This window comes from Meriones unguiculatus, chromosome 1, assembly GCF_030254825.1.
Source record: "Meriones unguiculatus strain TT.TT164.6M chromosome 1, Bangor_MerUng_6.1, whole genome shotgun sequence".
In the NCBI taxonomy this organism is placed as follows: Eukaryota; Metazoa; Chordata; class Mammalia; order Rodentia; family Muridae; genus Meriones; species Meriones unguiculatus.
The window spans coordinates 52,877,927-52,896,100 of record NC_083349.1 but is presented as its reverse complement, the minus strand read 5'-3'; the positions used below and the strand labels follow the sequence as shown (position 1 = coordinate 52,896,100).

General features: G+C 40.8%; 1 protein-coding gene across 1 annotated transcript in view; it reads right to left on the bottom strand.

The window, feature by feature from the left end:
- Window positions 1–1,351: 1,351 nt before the first annotated feature.
- The window catches only part of Kif11 (kinesin family member 11), a 46,385-nt gene continuing 29,562 nt past the window's right edge, over window positions 1,352–18,174 (bottom strand). Inside the window, exons 14-22 of the mRNA XM_021631257.2 lie at window positions 17,972–18,144; window positions 14,027–14,152; window positions 13,791–13,949; window positions 12,268–12,374; window positions 11,435–11,714; window positions 9,616–9,838; window positions 7,537–7,682; window positions 7,137–7,253; window positions 1,352–4,918 (exon numbers count right to left, since the gene is read on the bottom strand). Of these exons, the coding sequence (XP_021486932.1) occupies window positions 4,787–4,918; window positions 7,137–7,253; window positions 7,537–7,682; window positions 9,616–9,838; window positions 11,435–11,714; window positions 12,268–12,374; window positions 13,791–13,949; window positions 14,027–14,152; window positions 17,972–18,144 (1,463 nt within the window). The 3' untranslated portion in view covers window positions 1,352–4,786. The remainder of the gene's footprint in view (window positions 4,919–7,136; window positions 7,254–7,536; window positions 7,683–9,615; window positions 9,839–11,434; window positions 11,715–12,267; window positions 12,375–13,790; window positions 13,950–14,026; window positions 14,153–17,971; window positions 18,145–18,174) is intronic.

The following is an 18,174-nucleotide window of genomic DNA, read 5'->3' as shown; positions in this document are numbered from 1 at the left end:
TACTGTCTCAAACAACCATTGGCATCTTAGCTGGTCTGCCAAACCAAGGCATTAGTAGCAAGATTTTAAATTCCCTTCCAAACAAAAGATTCCAAATAAGATTAGGTTAGACCTAACAGGTTTCCCAATCAAATACTAATCTCTTTGAACCTTTTAGGAGGTGGCATCATTGGAAAAACAAGGACATGGCCAGTAAGATGGCCCAAGGTAAATGACCTTGGGTAGATTACTGGGATCCTCACGACAGAGGATGACTGATGCAAGTTGTCCTTTGGCCGCTACACATAAGTCATGCGGGTTCAGGAGAGCATATATGTGTGTGAGCACACAAGCGCTCGCACACATACTCATCATGGCTCAGCAGTTAAAGACACTTGTTCTCCTGGATTTATACCAATGTAACAGCAATAGCCTACAAGATCTTGCTCTTACTACAGAGAGCTGTTTTGCTTTATATTTTCATATAGTGTATACACTCAAAATCGGCACACAGACACCAGCAGCTCACCCCATATACACATACACACAAACAAACTTGCAAGCTACTCTTCAGCTCTACACAGTTTCATTACATTATGTGCTGATGTGAATTTTTTCTGAGTTTATCACGTTTGGAGTTCAATATGCTTCTTAGTTGTGTAGACTGAAAAAATTCTAACAAATCTGAAATGTTTTTGAGCATCATTGCTTCAAATATCCCTTTTGCACCTCTCTCTGCTCTCCTAGGGTTAGTTTTACAAATATCTGTATGTTTGATGATGCCCCACGGACTGCTCAGTGAATAACCTGGGACAACACAGTCTGAGCCTCACTCGTCATTCCATTACTTGTTCACATCACTCACATCAACCACTGGAGCCCAGAGCGGGTGTTTGGACTACTTTTATGGCTTTTCATAGTTTTCTTACTTATATCCTTGGGGAGTTTCTTGTATTATTTTGAGTGTGAAAATTTGATTTTATTTTTTGTCTAGTGCTAAACTCCAGGTAAGCAATATAATGCACTGTGCAGACAGACATGGCAATACCCACCTGTCATCCTGGTAGTTGGAAAGTAGAGGAAGGCTGAGAAGATGGTGAAGCTCATCTTTGGCTACATGGCAAGCTCAATGCCAGCCATGACTGTCTCTTTAAAAAGAGGGTGGGAAGCAGCGGGACAGTTGGGTGAGATAGGGCACTTGCCACCCAACAGAGCAAACCTGAGGACCCACACGATCGATCCTGGGAAGCCGTATAAAGGTGGAAGGAGAGAACCAACTACAAAGCCCCCTGACCTCCATATGCATTCTGTGGCACATGTACTGTCCTGCAACCCCCGCCACACACCACAAATTAAAGTCAAAGTCAAAATCTTAGGAGAAAAGAATCTTTACTTAAAACAAAGGTGAAAAAAATACTACACTGCATCTCTCTCTCTCTTTTCTGAGACAGGGTTTCTCTGTGTAGCCTTGGCATTTATACACTGGCATATCATTACAGTGTATACACAAGCCCCAAACATGAATATTGACTTTGTGAAGACATCTCCAGGAAAAGCTGCTTCTGCTTTTCTTCTGTGAACGCACAGGCCGCTTTTTTTTTGTTTTGAAGCTGGATGGTTTGAATATCCTAATGTACTGACCAGAAATCAAATTCTCAGCTTAGGCTTTGTTTCTCCTGCTCGCTATAGTCATAGTGACAGAGTGACTTTCCTAAACTATATCTACAGAAGTTTCCTTGGAGAGGCTAGAGAGCTGGCTCAGCTCTTATGAGCACTTGCTGCTTTTATAAGCCGAGCTACGGTCAAGTCCCAGTGTGCTAGGCAGCTCTCCACCCCCTGTACCTCTGGCTGTCGGGATGTAACACCTTCTCCTGGCCTCTGTAGATAACTGCTTGCAACGCTCACACCTCCACATATACACATAAAAGAAAATCCTTAATAAAATTGAAGTTTCCTTGAAAACTAGACAACTAAAAGTAAAACCAAGAAAATACTGCTTGGACATATTAGCTGTGTCGGGTCACACTTCAAATGCATCAGGTCCTTTAAAATCTCCCTTTGCCTTGGAGCTTTGTGTATGCCACTGTGTGTGTTCATAACTCTCTAAATTCCTGTGTACTTCTTTTGAACCTCATTTCCTGGTGAACTCCTCTCCCCTGCTTGCCCTCAGGTTTACATGCAAGTCTTTTCTTTACCCAAACTGTAACTGTTTACACTGGGTGGGTGTTTCATCTGTGCTGTACTGAGAACTCTTCCCCACCTTACACTTCTGGGTTAAACCCGTTGTCTGTCACTCAGGTCGCCTCAGGCAGGTTTTGAGAACGAAGGCACTCTGCTCGTTAGGAACTAGAAACCATGAGTCCTCCATCTTGTGTGTGCTGTGGGTTATGGACCTGGACCTTATTCCTTGGCTAGGCTGACTGGCCACCGAGCGCTAGGGACCCACCTGTCTTGTCTTCACTTTATCAGCCCTCAGGGTTGATACCAATGCCGACTGCTGGGCCCGTCTGGGGTGGCTGCCAAATCCTTGTACAGCAGCGGTTTCAGCAGTGGAGCCATCTCCAGAGGCCTGTCACAACTGGTGTAGACTCTTCAAGGTGAAGGATGGGAAAAGGCCGTTACTGCCAGGGTTTGCTATTTCCCTGGTTCAGCACATGCTTGGTGGCTTTAAACCTTTGACTGTTTCCAGAGTCCGGACAAAATGCCAAGTCTTTCACTTGAAAAAAGTCCTTGAAGTTATCTACTAAGACATCTTGTTTGCTTGGTTTCATTATGTAGCCCAGGCTAACCTTAAACTTATCTTCCTGCTTCAGCCACTTGGGTTCCAGAATTATGAACCTTTATCACTATGCCATGCAAAACTCCCATTTTTGCTGCTTTCACTCTTTTGTTATTTGAGTGCCTGACACTGCACATGAAGACTTGTAGAGCAAAGTTCTGGCTTTGGGTGTTAATTTTGTTATATATTTGCATGTCAGGCAGTTAAATTAGTTGCAGTACTACTCCCTGAGAACTTCACAATGACTGAGGCACAATGACAAAATCTACTTCACGCTGTATACGGTGGGTCTTTTTCCCATATACATATCAAATAGAGAAGGTGTATGTCCTTGGAGCACACTGGGAACCTCCTCTCTTCCTTGATGGGACCTGTGTAGAAGTTTATTTTAGGATTTTCACCTCTATAAACATCACTGCCAAATAAGAAATGATGGACAAGCAGGTGAAGGAAACAAATTCCAAGGCTGGAGAGACAGCTCAGAGGTTAAGAGCTCGGGCTGCGCACGAGGTGGCCCACCACGGTCCCAACAGCAGTTCCAGGGGATCTTGTGTCCTCGTTGGCCTCCAAGCACACCAAGCGCAAAGGCGGTACACAGACATACAGGCAGCCGGAATATCCATACACAAAACATTAATTTAATAAAAAAATGTTTTTTTAAAAACCAAATTTACCCATTATAGACTTATTTAAAAAACCCCACAGATTTAGGTTGACATCTGTTTGCAGAGAAATTTATCCATTATTTTTATTAAAATAACATTTCTGTTACTACATCAGGCTGGAGAAATGACACTAGAAAAATCAGTATCTTGAAGTAGCATATTTTCTAATTTTTCTATTAAGGGCTAGCTCTTAGTTACAAAGAAAGTCAGATCTCTGAAGCCAGGTATAATGATGATGTCTGTAACCTCAGCCCTTAGAAGGGTGACACAGGATTGTCCTGAGTTCTAGGATAGCTTGCGCTGCATAGCGAGTTCAAAGCCAGACTGAGCTACACTATGACTATCTCAAAAATAGAAACCATTACATTACTCTAAAATGTATACACTGAACTTGATGTGACCGCATTTATTCCCTACGTATGTTCCTTCTAGGTAGGTGCTCTGGTTCATCTTGAAATGGCCCAGCTTCCAGAAACAGTATTGTCAGATCAAAAGTGCAAGGGTTAAGATTTCAACAGAGAAAATGTATATACATATTTTATTTTATTATATACAAAGAATAAAGTTTTAAAAGATAAACAAAATAGATGTTATAGTCATAATTGGTAGTCTCAAAATAGTCTTGTCATTTCTAAGAGACAGAGGCCTCAGAATGGGGTCTGGGAGGTGACTCAGGGTCAGACAGGTCTCCTGTAACAATGACACTCCAGGGAGGCTGTTGAAGTGTGGAGGCCTGTGTTAGACCTTATGAAGGACTGAGAAACTGATGCTGCATATCAAAGGAAGAACAAATGACAAGTGCTGAAGAAAGGGGACTTCCAGGGTCAGATTTACTACTGACAATGATTATAGAGGTAATCAATGAAACATAAGATTTCTAGGTAAAATCCTGGGATTTTCATAATAAGGAAACCTTTCTGCAGTCTACAAATGGGTTAGTGACATGAAAAGGGAGAAGTGAGCTGAGAAGACAGAACAGAAAAGGGTGGTTAGAGGTTAAAAAAAAAAAAAGAAAAACACACTGAACTCAGCCCTATCACGACAGCAAGGGGAGATGGCATTCACCTATGTTAAGTCCAAACCTGAAACAACAATTTTCATGTTTGGTATTTAATAATATGCAAGAAAAATATCCACTTGTTACAGAAGAGCTACTTTATATAGAAAGCTAAAGCTAGAAACACACATCCATGTAAATCCCAAATGAAATCGAACTTACTACATTACTTGGAGTACAGGGATGATAAACAGGGCTTTTAATTCAGCTACATTTACTGTGCTGTCTTGACACAGTCTGTCTTATCTTAATCTGTACATGTGTTCAAAACTGTGGCGTCTCAGCCTTATTTCTAACCCCGAGTAACTAGAGATTGATGGCAGCCCGCAGGGGCAGCCTGCTCTTTGACACTGACTGCTCCGAGTTCTCTTCCGCTTTAGACTTCTCCACTGATTTAACGCCTCTGTTTTCTTTGTCTTTTCCATGTGATTTTTTATGCTGTGGGTTGAAGAGGAGAAATGATGTCACAATAATGTAACATTTACTAGACATTTAATGCTTTGTTATCAAAGTTCTATGCATTATAGAAAACCACAAAAGACAAAGGCTCAGCACAAATTTGAGACAACTTAAAACAACAAAAAACAAACAACCACAACCAAATAAATACAGCCTTCTTTATTTTACCAGTAATGGAAGTAGAACTACTTTTTCTTATTCTGTTGTTTTTTTGAGACACGGTTTCTCTATGTGTAAAACCCTAGCTGTCCTAGAACTCAATCTATAGACCAGGCTAGCCTTGAACTCACAGAGATCTGCCTGCCTCAGCCTCCCTAGTGAGGCATGTGCCACCACTGCCTGGCAAGAAATATTACTTTTTTGCATTATTTTCTAAAACATATTATAAATTTTCCTTTAAGACAGTGGTTCTCAACAGCAAGTGAATCTGCCCCCTAGTGGACATATGCTGATGTCCCAAGATATTTTAGGTCAGTACAACAAAGTGCTCCTAACTCCAGCAAGTGCTTGCCTTAAATGGAAGTGTTCAGCCTGCCACTGTTCAGCTGGCCACAACACAGAATTACCCACTTTAAAATGTCAACAGTACTGCTTAGAGAAAGGAAGATTTGTCACCATGAAGAAAGACGCTTTAATTTATTCTCTATTGGAAATGTGTTTTACTCTCTTCGGTGGTGGCATACTCCTTTGATCCCAGCACTTGGAAAGCAGAGGCAGGTAGATCTCTGAGTTCAAGGCCAGCCTGGTCTATAGAACAAGTTCCAGAACAGCTAGGGCTACACAGAGAAATCCTGTCTTGAAAAACAGGAAGGAAAAAAGGAAGGGAGGGAGGGAGGGAGGGAGGGAGGGAGGGAGGGAGGGAGGGAGGGAAGAAGGAGAGAGGGAGGGAGGGAATTGGCCTGCCAGTGTGAAGCAGTGGTTTGATGAAGAATGACTAGCTATATCAGGCCAATAACAAGGAAAGGGTTAAAAGAATATGGTGGTGAAACTGCTTTGAGTTACATAAAAGATTTAAGGAAATCTGCAAAATAATAATAATAATAATAATAAGTTTAAACTTGGGTTGGACAGAGAACTTAGACCTTGAAGAAAAGGTCTGAGGAAGTCTCTTAAAAATAGATGCATAATATATGCGTATGTGTGTAGCATGTAAAAATAATACATGGACACACAACAGCAATACAACTGCAAATGCAGATATTATAAGTTCTGCAAAAGGAAATTTTTACCTCATATAGGCTCCTATCTCAAAATATGAAAAAAGATGCCAAGCAGTTTTTTAGGGGAGTTTGTTTTGAGACAGGAGGTTTCACAGTGTGGCCTGGTTGACCTGTACTTACTATGGAGACCAGACTGGCCTTGAACTTGCAGAGATTAACCTGTTTCTGCTTTCCCAAGTGCGATGACCAAAGGTGTGTGATACGTCACCTGGCACCAGGCAGTCTTGAATCGCTTGTTCTCACTATGTTACACGGGCATGGTGCCTTACGCCTAATTCTAGACTAGTCTGTTCTACTGAGTGAGACTGTGTCAAACGCAAACAAGGTGGAAGGCACGGGATCTGTCGCAGGATTTACTTGTACAGAATCAAAGAGGCAGGGAGCTCAGGAGACCCAGGGGAATAATTAACACGAGGAGAGCCTCCTGTATGTGGGATAAATCACTAGTACAAAATATGTCTCTTAAAAATCTTCTAAACCTTTAACCCTCAAAGTGTAATGGACAGAGATGGACGCCAGGACCTGCTGGGTAAAGGATTACAAATAAGGGAGAAATAACTGCCCCTACAGTAAGAGACAGAAATGAGACAAAAATTACTAAAGATTACTTGCTAAAGTTATAGATGACATCAAGATTTACCTTTATGGATTCTATAGAAGATTCCTTCATCAATATCAGACTATGTACACAATAAAAATTAGCAAGCCATTAGAAAGGAACGACTAAATTTTGTTGTTATTGTTTTACACCAAGAATATTGTATTTTGTTACTGCTTTATTTGTTTTGTATTTGAAAAACGGGTCTCGCTTTGTTAGCCTCAGCTAGTTTCGGCCTCAGCCTTGCAGGTGTAGGGACTTCGGGTGTATACCATCATGCCTGGCTAGGCTAGGTATGATCCCTTTTTACTAAATGGTAAAACTTTGTGGCTTACAACAGATGTGGAAGGAAGGGTGAGTGAAATACATTATCAAGTACCTGGAAAAACGGAACACCGCCAATGGAAGAACAATCCACGCTGGTATGTACAAATGTCTCTTGACTTAAAAGTTCTTCAGGACACTCCTCCAGAACCTCCTTCTCTTCATCCATGTCCTAAAATAAGAAGCTGGATGAGTGGCTAAGTCCATGGCTGGATCAGCACAAAGAACAGGATCTGGTGGGGCAAGCTTTACAATTCCAGAACTCAGGAGGCAGAGGCAGAGGCAGTCTGAGACAGCATGGTGGTCTACATAGTAACCTCCAGGACATTCAGGGAAAAACAAACAAAAGTCATTTTAAAGTCAATTTTCTTCTAAAACATGTTTTCACATACATTATATGAAAGCTGAACTCTGATAATTATGGGAAAGGTCTAAAGGCATGTTTTAAGTTTTACCTCACTGCTCTCTGTGTTGTCTGAGCAGTCTGGCATCACTAACGGCTTGGGCTCTTTCTTTTGCAGCTGTTCAAGGAGCTGTTCCCGGGGTTCAGTTCTTGCCAGTGTTGATGGATATAAATAAGTTTTCCTCTCTGGTGTCAAACCTTTACAGCAAACATTAGAAAGACAGAGGAAGATTAAGGCACACGCTGGTTGAAGTCTGTAATACTTTTCATGCAGTAATGGATCTTTAATAGGTCTGACAATTCTCAAGAGTCACCTACATCCAAACTTGAGAAGCTTCCACTTCAAGACACACAGAAGATGTACTATGCCAAAGAATGAATTTGGGGTAATGGAATTAAGTCTGTTTTACCAACTCTGAAAGGAGTAATCATTTCATTATAAATTTGATGTGCCTTGCTCTTAAGCAGTTATATTTCTTTATAAAGGACTTGCCTTTTCACTTAACATTCCATTTTCATTGATAGTTAACAATTAATTTGAAAGATTGAAGAAACAAAATAAACCAATATTCTTTTTTATCTATTTCAGTTTATTTACTTTACATCTCAAGGGTCCCCCCTTCCCTGTACCCCTTAACCTGGCCCCCAGAAAAGAGGAGCCTCCCCCGCCCTGTATCAACCTTCCACAGCACATCAAGTCATATGGGGACTGAGCATATCTTCATCCCCTGAGGCCAGGCAAGGCAGCCCTGCAAGGCGGAAGTAATCCAAAAGCAGGCAGTAGAGTCCATATTAGGAACAGCCCCTGGCCCCCTGCCAATATTCTTTAGTACAAACTCCTCATAATTACTTCTTTAAAAGAGAGCTTTCAGATATAATTTATATGCCACAAAATCATTCAAAAATTGTACAATTCAATGACTTATGACTTATAATCCAATGAAAAGACAACTATTAATCTGTGTAAAATAGCTTACCAACCATGGTGATTTGCCAATCTCTACCATTTCTGATCTCTAAAAATGGTGATTTCTAAATGATGCCAATGAATGACAAAGAGGGACATAAACAAATGCACAGCACAGTGAACCCTGCATTAAAGAAGACTTACTGGCCTGCTACTTTTGGTATTAAAACATCCTTTTAGACACAGTGTTGACAAAAGAGTTGGTGAGTTTCACTTGTTTTTAAAATGCTTTTCGGTTTTGGCTTGTTTGAGACAGGAGCTCTTATAGCCCAGATTAGCCTCAAGCTAACGATGTAGCTGCAGATGACCTTGAACTCCTGACCACCCTACTTATTATACCTCCTGATTCCTGTTAGTATAGGTGTGTGCTACTACACCCAATAATTTTTTTTTCTCTTTTATCAGGGTCTTGCTATGTAGCCGATGGTCTCCACAAGACAATTCCCTTCCCTTAGCCTTCTAAGAAAAAGAAATTGTAGAATTTCACAAACATTCAGACAACTGGCTTGTTTATATGCATGCTTTTAAGCCATACCAGGCTTTAAAATGTCTTTTCTTAACAAAGCCAGTTTCCTGAAAGTTTATGAAATTTTATTCTATTGTGCCCAAATATCTAGGATCATACCGCTGACAAGAAGATAGCTAAAACTGGATTAGAATTATTTTGGTGTTCTAGATTTTTTTTAATATTTAAATTTATTATAGCAAAATGATAAATTCCTATAAGGCAAAGGCAGGCCTCAGTTTCAAAGAGTATCTAAATCTAACACTGTATATAGTTGAATTCCATTTGAAAAACTTTATATCAATTCTATTTGTTTTAAAATACCCATTGGAGATTGAAGAAGTGGCTTAGTGGTTAAGAACATACCTTATTCTTTCTGTTGTTGTTGTTTTATTTTATAAGACAAGGTTTCTTTCTATAGTCTTGGCTGTCCTGGATTCACTTTGTGGACCAGGCTGGCCTCAAACTCAAAGAGATCAGCCTGCCTCTGCCTCCCAGAGTGCTGGGCTCACAGGCATGTGGCACCGCACCCACCTCTAATTCCAGCTCCAGAAGGACCCATTGACCTGGACTCCAGAGGCCCTGCACTAAAGTATATAAATCCACCCATATCTGCCCTGCATAAGTAAGACGAAGCTTAGAAAGTAAAAATGAAATACCTGTTGAGATATCTAATTTCAGATCCTGTTGCAAAAAGCAATTAAGCTTTGTTAAACCAGTTTTTATAGTTTCATCAAGCTCTAGGCTTCCCGCTTTTAATTTCTCTTCATCAGAAGTTATCTGAACAACAAAGGAACTATGCTGGTTCTCAACAGCAGCTGTGTATCCTCTTAATTTTTCAGTGATCTCTGACTTTGAAGACTCACAACATCCATTTATAAACTGTCAAAGATACAAACAAGTTTTCATTACAAAATTTATAAGCATTTATAGTCCATGTACCCTTTTATTACCTTGAAACTTTCCATAGTACAAAAACACATACTAAAGTAACAAGAACAAGGCAATTAGTCCCTATATTCACCATCCAACATGCGTGCTGGGACCCGAGGAACACTGCTGCTGAGCCACCTCTCACTATTCATTCCTAACATTACTGCACAACAACAAAACAAAACAAAAAACCAGCAACAACAACAAAAAACAAGACTGAAGCCTAAGTCTTACATCTTATTTTGCTCTATAGCTTATAATTTATTCTTTTACTTGAAAACTTTTTTTTTTTTTTTTTTTAGGACACTAGGTCTTAAGCTAGCAAGGGGTACACACTTTTAATCACACACATGGAGGAAGAGAGAAAGAGGCAGTGGGTAACTTTGAAGCCATCCCAGGCTAAATAAATGAGTTCAAAGCTAGGAGGGGAGGGGGAAAGAAGGAAAGAGGGGAGAGGGGCTGGGTCGATGGCCACAAAGAAGCTAGGTCTTTCCCCACGTCTCAGGTTCTGGATTTGGTCTCCAGGTTATACCAGATTTTTGTTCTTTTTTAATCAGTCTTAAGACTACGCAGTACAGACTAGACTCATCAAGCTCTGATTCCCCCAAACCTTGCTCCCAAATGGAGGTATCACAGCTGTGTACCACCAAATCCAGCTCCTAATCATGCAGCCTCAGTTTAGTTCCTGGAACCTATGTAAAAGTGAAAGGGGTTTTACCATGGTATACATGCCTGCACCTCATGCACACAAACAAGATAATAATAATTTTAAGGGTAAGGAGAGAGGCTTAATAATTAAGTGCACTTGCTGTTTATCCAGGACTCATGTTACGTTTCCAGCACCCATGTCAGGGGGCTCACAACTGCCTGTGACTCCAACGCCAGTGGATCAGATGCTTTCTCTTGTCCTCCAGAGGTGTTCATTTACACACACACACACACACACACACACACCAAATAAAATACAACTTTTAAGAAAGAGTACCTGCCTTCCCTAAAGAGACTGACCAATCAAAAACAAAGAATAAAGAACAGAAATTAGAGTAAATGGTAAATTAGCTTCCAGACCTAAGACATGCTAAACATGAAACAACATCATGTGTAGGCATAGCAAGCATTACACATAAAAGCTTAAGTCATTTATTATATCTTAAAAGATTATATAATGTTTTGGTGTTTTGTTTTGTATGAGACAGGGTCTCTCCATGTAGCCCTGGCTACCCTGGAACTCACTATGTAGACCAGGCCGGTCTCAGACTCATAGAGATTAAAGGTGTATGCCAGTATGCCCAGCTTATATAATATGTTTTTGTATTGTTTTGTTTTTTGAGACAGGGCTTCTCTGTGTAGCCTTGGCTGTCCTGGACTAGTTTTGAAGACAAGGCTGGCCTTGAACTCAGATATCCTCCCAGAGTGCTGGCATTACAGCCATGCGCCACCGTGCCTGGCTATATAATGTTTTAAAATCAATTCTAAGTCAAGAATATTTTCATTTCTGATTACAGCTATTCTCCCTAAAGTTAGTTCCAGGTACAGACATATTACCTCCATCAAGTTCTCAAGTTCCTCCTTCCTCTTGCTTAAGCAGGATGTCCACTGCTCAGAAAAATCAACTGCACTTGTGTTCAGGGTCCCACAAGTCTGTGTGGTCTTCTGGGATACAGTTTCCAGGTTGCTGCTGAGGGAACTGCAATGTCCCACAGATTCTTCAACCAACTGTGTGCCTTTCTGGTTAAAGTGTCTGAGTTCTTGTAACAACCCATCAGAATCGGCAGTAATTTTTTTACTGTGATCTGTTGTTTTGTTGATTATATCTGTAGACTTCCTGTAGAGAGAAAAAAAACAAAAACCAAAACCAAATAACCCTGAGTTCAAGGCTAGTGTGGTCTATAAGTCAGGGACCAAGGGCAATGTGTGCTATAGATGTCCGACTCTCAAATTAGCAAACACTAAAACAAAACAACCCCCGCAGCAACTGAAGATCAGTCACTCACGGAGAACCAGGAAAACCACAAGTCGAATAAAAAAGGCAATCAATAGATGCCAACAAGAACACCTGCGTTGGAATTAGCTGGCAAACATGTTTATAGGGGTTATCATAAAAGCAACCAAAGCCTCCAGCCTGGGACGATTTCGGCGCTTGGGAAGCTGGGGCAGAACTGCTTTGAAGTCACAGCTCTCAGGAGTGAGGTCCTATCTCCAGAAAGGAGGATGGGAAGGGAAGAGCAAACTTGTATACACATATACACAAATAAAAGTGAGTAAGTCACAAATTTACTTATAAGAAACCAGAATTGTTTGTACCACGTGAACTTTTTCTTCCTTTTGAAAATCATTCCAGGTTTACAGAAGACTTTAAAATAAGTTAAAAGTCTTACTGCTCTGTCTTTTCTTGAATACTGCTCAGTGGTTTCTGGATGTTTTCACACTTCTTCTCCAAAGCACAGAACCTCTCTGCCCAACTATTGATTAACTGGCAAAGTTCCTGCAAGAAACATGGAGAAAGAGAAGGCTTGAAATGCTAGTATTTAAATGGTTGTTTTCTGTATAAAAGTGGTAGCATGACAGGTAGGAATTTACTTTTGCTTTGTTTTTCCAGACAAGTTTCTCCGTGTAATAGCCCTGGCTGTCCGGACAGTCTGTAAACTAGAACACAGAGCTCCGCCTGCCTCTGGGATTAATGGTATGTTTTTGAGATAAATAGGTCTCATTATATAGCTCAGGGTGGCTTCCCACTTGCTTGGTCAATCCAGCCTCGGCCACTCCCCGCTGGGATTATAAATACATAACGATACACTCAGATGAATTATATAAATTCTTGACAAAATATTTTTAATTTCACCTCTCACACATAGAGGAAAGCCCTGGAAGGAATATTAAAGGAACATTTTAGGACTTTTAAAAAGAGTGAAGAATTAACAAAAAAGCTGGGCCTGGTGGTGCACTCCTGTAATCCCAGCACTCGGGGAGGCGGAGGCGGAGGCGGAGGCGGAGGCGGAGGCGGAGAGGAGGCAGGCAGATCTCTGAGTTCAAAGCCAGCCTACAAAGTGGGTCTACAAAGTGAATCTTGGTCTACAAAGTGAATCCAGGACAGTCAAGGCTACACAGAGAAACCCTGTCTACCAGGGGTAGGGAATGCAAGGGTAGGATAATTAACCAAAAGTATTTTTGCTTTTTTTTTCCTTGAAGAAAGGGTCTCACGATGTAGTCTTAGCTTGAATAACCAAAGTGTGTGATCCTACTGTAATGGGCTGGTTTACCAAAGCTTCAGAGGTTCACTATCACTCAGGCCCTAAGAATAAAGGACTGGAGCTGTGGTGCAACATGCCTGTAATCAAAGAACCAATGATGCAGGACTACTGAGAGAAGACAGGACTGAGTTTATCAAAATAATAACTATGCACATCACATAAGGAAAAAAAATAAGTTGCAACATTTTCACTTTAAACGTTATAACAATCTTCCTTTAAAGACATGCTTTCTATCCTTTTCGTCTTGCTGGGAGGAAGGAACCATTTTGTTTGCCATGATGTGGTTAAGCACAGAGTCCCAGATGCAAAAAACTCATCTAAAGAGGTATTCTCAAGCCACATAGTGGTATCGCATGCCTTTAGGCCCAGCGCTCAGGAGGTAGAGCCAGACAGATCTCTTGAGTTCGAGAACAGCCTACTCTACAGAGTTCCAGGAGAACCAGGGCTACACAGAAAAACCATGTGTCCAAAACATACAAGCAAACAGGAAGGAAGGAAACCTCCACCCAAAGAAGTATTCGCAATTATTTTACACACATTATCATCAGAAACAAAGTGGTTGTGGTGACCTCATATATCCAGAGTTTTGCAGCATTCAGACATAGATTAATAAATTCATTAAGGCATTAGAGACACCAGTTAAAAGATACCTGCGAATGGGTTTCCTTTATTATCTTCAGCTCTTCATTTAAGCTTCCACAAAGCTTTTGCGATTCAGCCAGGGAAGAAACTGTATTTTCTTGGAGTTCATGTAGATTGTTACACAATACACGGAGAAATCCGTCTATTTCTCTTTTCTGATCTTCTATCTTTGAAGAAAAAAAATATTAGTTTCTTTTTTAAGTAACCTATCAAATTTGAGTTATTAAGAAGCTCACGTATGCACCTTTTCAGCCACTGTCAACGATGTCCTAAAAATATCCTGTAGTTGCCTGTTGATGTTGAAGATGGAAACCACACCTGGGGCTAAGATGGTCTTCAGAGAAGCGAGAAGCTCAGTCACAAGTTCATTCTGGTTTTTAAAACAAACCAAGCAAATTCTTAAGAATGCTTTCATTTCCGTTAACCTGGCTGATAGATGTCAGATATTTACCAACCGGACACCCAAATCCAAAATTCTGAACTGACATTCTTTATAACCTGGAGAGACAGCTGGATATTCCACCTATATCACTAGTCCTGCTCCAGTAACTAAAACAATCTTCACTAAGTCTATAGTAAATGCTGAATTCTCTTTTGTGCTTGTTGGGCATCTTTGGCCCAGGCTGACTTGACTCACTGTGTAGCTGAGGATGCTCTGGAACTCCTGTTCCTGCTGCCTCCACCCTATCAGGATCGCAGGCACGAACCGCAATGCCTGCCTTTTTAGTGAAAGTTTAACAGTCTAATAGAGCTCAGAAAAGAAAAATGAGAGTAAAGGTTAAGATTCTAGAACTCTAGTTTGAGCCCTTGCATGGGAAAACAACAAATTCTACAGGTACATTTTAACATAATGAATTGTAAACATCTTTAGGATATTAGTAAAAACAAAACAAAACAAAACAAAAAAACTAAGCCAAAAAAAATTATTAAGAGTAGGCCCTAGGGGGCTGGAAGAATGGCTCAGTGGTTAAGAACATGTGCTGCTTTTGTGGAGGACCAGAGTTCAATTCCCAGTACATATATTATTAGGTGGTTTACCCTGTCTGTAACTCTGGCTCCAGGAGATCCAATGCCAACTTCTGGTACCCATACTCACTTGTACATTCCCTTCCACCCAACATAAACAGTAAAAACAAACAAACAAACAAAAAAAGGAAGCCTTTGGAGACAAGCACTGTAACTCATGCCTGAAACCATGCTACTCAAGAGGCAAAAGCAGGATGATTAACATGAGCCCTAAACCAACCTGGACTACATAGTGAGTTCTGGGCCAACTTGAGACACAGAGTAAGACCTAAACTCAAAACACCTTGGGAGGGAGGGAGCACACTTTTAGACTAGAAATACTTAACTATAAAGATCCTGTGACTTAGAGCTTATTGTATAGAACTTGTGTGTTCTTGTTCTTAAGAGGAACATGTGAAATTGAGAATATAATGTAAAAGATGCTTTCACTAGGGAAAGTGCAACAAGTAAATACAAAATTAAACAGAAATAAGTTAGTAGGCTGCATTTGGTAAGTTAATGCTTTTGCCAGAACCCACATTACCAAAACAAACAAAAGAGCGGCGTGTAGCACATCCTTGTAACCTCAGCACAGGAAGGGAGGTGGTGTTGGAGACAGGTCGATCCCTGGGGATGAGCATGTTTCAAGAGCGCACTTAGAACGCCTGACACAAAAGTCCATCTCCAGAACCCATGTGAAAGTTGAAGGACAGAACGGACTCCACAAAGTTTTCCCTGGACCCCCATGAGCACACCACGGCAACATGTACCCTGCATACACTATAAAAATAAATCAAATCTTTTTTTTTTTTTTTTTTTTTTAAAGAAAGCACTGGAGACAGTGGCCCACACCTGTATTCCCAGCACTTGGGAGGCAGAGGCAGAGACAGAGGCAGAGGCAGGCAGATCTCTGAGTTCAAGGCCAGCCTACAGAGTAGAGTGAGTTCCAGGACAGCTAGGGCTCATGTTACACAGATAAAACCTGTCTCAGATAAAAAATAAAAAATTTAAAACTTAAAAAAATAAAAAGCACCTTAAGATACCTGAGGTTGTTTTTTTTTGGGCTTCTTACCCACCGGTGCTTACATTTATGAGCATATGCCTGCACGTAGGCGCACAGGGAAGGAAGAAAGAAAGGACAAGAAAAAAGAGAAATGGGTATAGTAAAGAAGCTATACGGGTCTTTTGGAAGAATTTCAACAAATTCTGTGAGAACAGTCATCATCTCTTCCTTTGATTCAAACAGAGGTTTTGTCATTCGTCCATGTCCCCCACCTCCCGTTGCTTGGCTGTTTTGTTTGAGGCAGTCTCAGTAGTGGCCTGGAAGTTGCTACATAAACCGCAAACTCAGAGAGCCACTTGCCTCTGCCTCCCAGGAGCTGAGATTAAAGGTGGACACAACCACACCAGACTTCAAGCAGGATTTTCAACTTACTATGTATAAATACATCAACTGAAGTTAGTAACAGAACGCTGTAACTGTCAAATTTGGGTGACTGAAGACATCTGTATCATAGAAGCACTGAGTGTAGCCAAAGGGTTAGTTAATGTTTGTAGTATTTATACAGAAACTAGGGACTGAAAAGATAGCTCAGTGGTTAAGGGTACTGGCTCTTCTTCCAGAGAACCCGGTTTGATTCCCAGCACCCATATGGCAGCTCAAAACCACGTGTGACTCCAGTAGAGGATCCAATGTCTTCTTCCAGCCACCGAGGGGACTGTGTACACACAGTGCATAGGCATATATACAAAATACTCAAACATATAAAAATAAGAACAAAATAAAAATTATTAGATTATTACTCTCAAAATGAAGCAAAGAGTCTAACAAAGAAATAACTAATATGTCCAGGAACATTCTAGACAAACAATACAATTATAGGCTACAGGAAAATCAGGGCTGGTAAGATGGCACAGGAGATAGGGGTTGCCTGTTAACAAGCCTGACATACGATCCCTGGAACACACGTGGTCAAAGAGAGCACTCACCCTCATAAGTTACCCTCTAATTTCCACATGCAAGCCACAATACACAGGTGCACACACATTCACAAAATATTACAAATTTTAGAACAAAGACAATTAGATATAACAAATAGATGGATGATTTTTTTGTCCTCATAACTCAGGCTGGGTTGTCAATCTTTATATAGCTCATGCTGGCTTCAAATTCATGGTCCCCTTGATTCAACCTCACAAGTGCTGCAAGTGCCCAGCATACCATCACCCCTGCATATTTCTACATGGAGAAAAGTGTTTAGAGTAAGGCCTAGTGGAGCTTAGTCTTGCAGCTCTAGTGCGAAAAATTATATCACATGTCCCTGGAGTTTACTTATTGTTTCCCTGAAATACTATCACATTTGGTCTCATACTGCTATCACCACCACGTATTAGTTAAGCGTTAAAATTAGCTGTCCATGAGCCAGCAAGACAGCTCAGTAGGTAAAGACTTACTATGTAGCTGGATGACCTGCATTTGATCCCCAGAATGTACAGTGGAAGGACTATGAAGAGTGTTCTCTGACCTCACAAATGTTGTAGCATACGCCCTCACTCAACACCACACCCCCAGACTAAAATAAAGAAAATGGGCTACTTATGTTTGGCCATTTTTTGTGAATCAAAACAAACCAGCTGTCTGCTATCTTCTGTCGGGTTAACCTAGCCCCAATAATAGATCATAAGTCTCTTGAATCCACGTGGGCTGCTCTCTGGTGACAAGAAGGCTCATTAATAACTACTAGTCTTTTGTTTGTGACAGGTCCTCATGTAACTTTGAACTCACTAAAAACCAAGGAAGGCTTTCATCTCCTGGTCCTTTTGTATCTATCTTTCTTTTTCCTTTCTCAAAACAAACAAACAAACAAACAAACAAAAAACAAATCCAAAACAAAACAACAACAAAAAACTGGTGTGTGCCACCACTGCCCAGCCTGCCTCCATCTTTTAATTGCTAAAGTTACAGACATGTGAACTACAATGGCTTAATTATTCATACTCTCAACTACACCAAATGAGTAAAAACGGTTTCAAAGTTTAGTCACAACCTCTTGGAAACCAGTCTTTCTGTGGGGGAGGAAACAAAAACAAAAGCCCTGTAGCTCTATCTAGCAAAGCTTAAGCTGAACGAGCAATTAACACTGATGACTGATCACCCTGTGAAAACATTAAGGGATTTACTAACAATCAATCCTTGCAGCACAGTTTTACTTTGTGCTGCTAATGACTGCTCTTCCAATATCCTATCAGAAATCTGAGAAACACGAGTGGACACGCCTTCTGGGATAGACAGGAGAGATTCAATCGCTGTTGTGGTAACGGTGTCTAAGGCAGAGACACTAGATGACATCAGGTTACCTACAAAAAAGAAGAGATGCAAACTTTGGC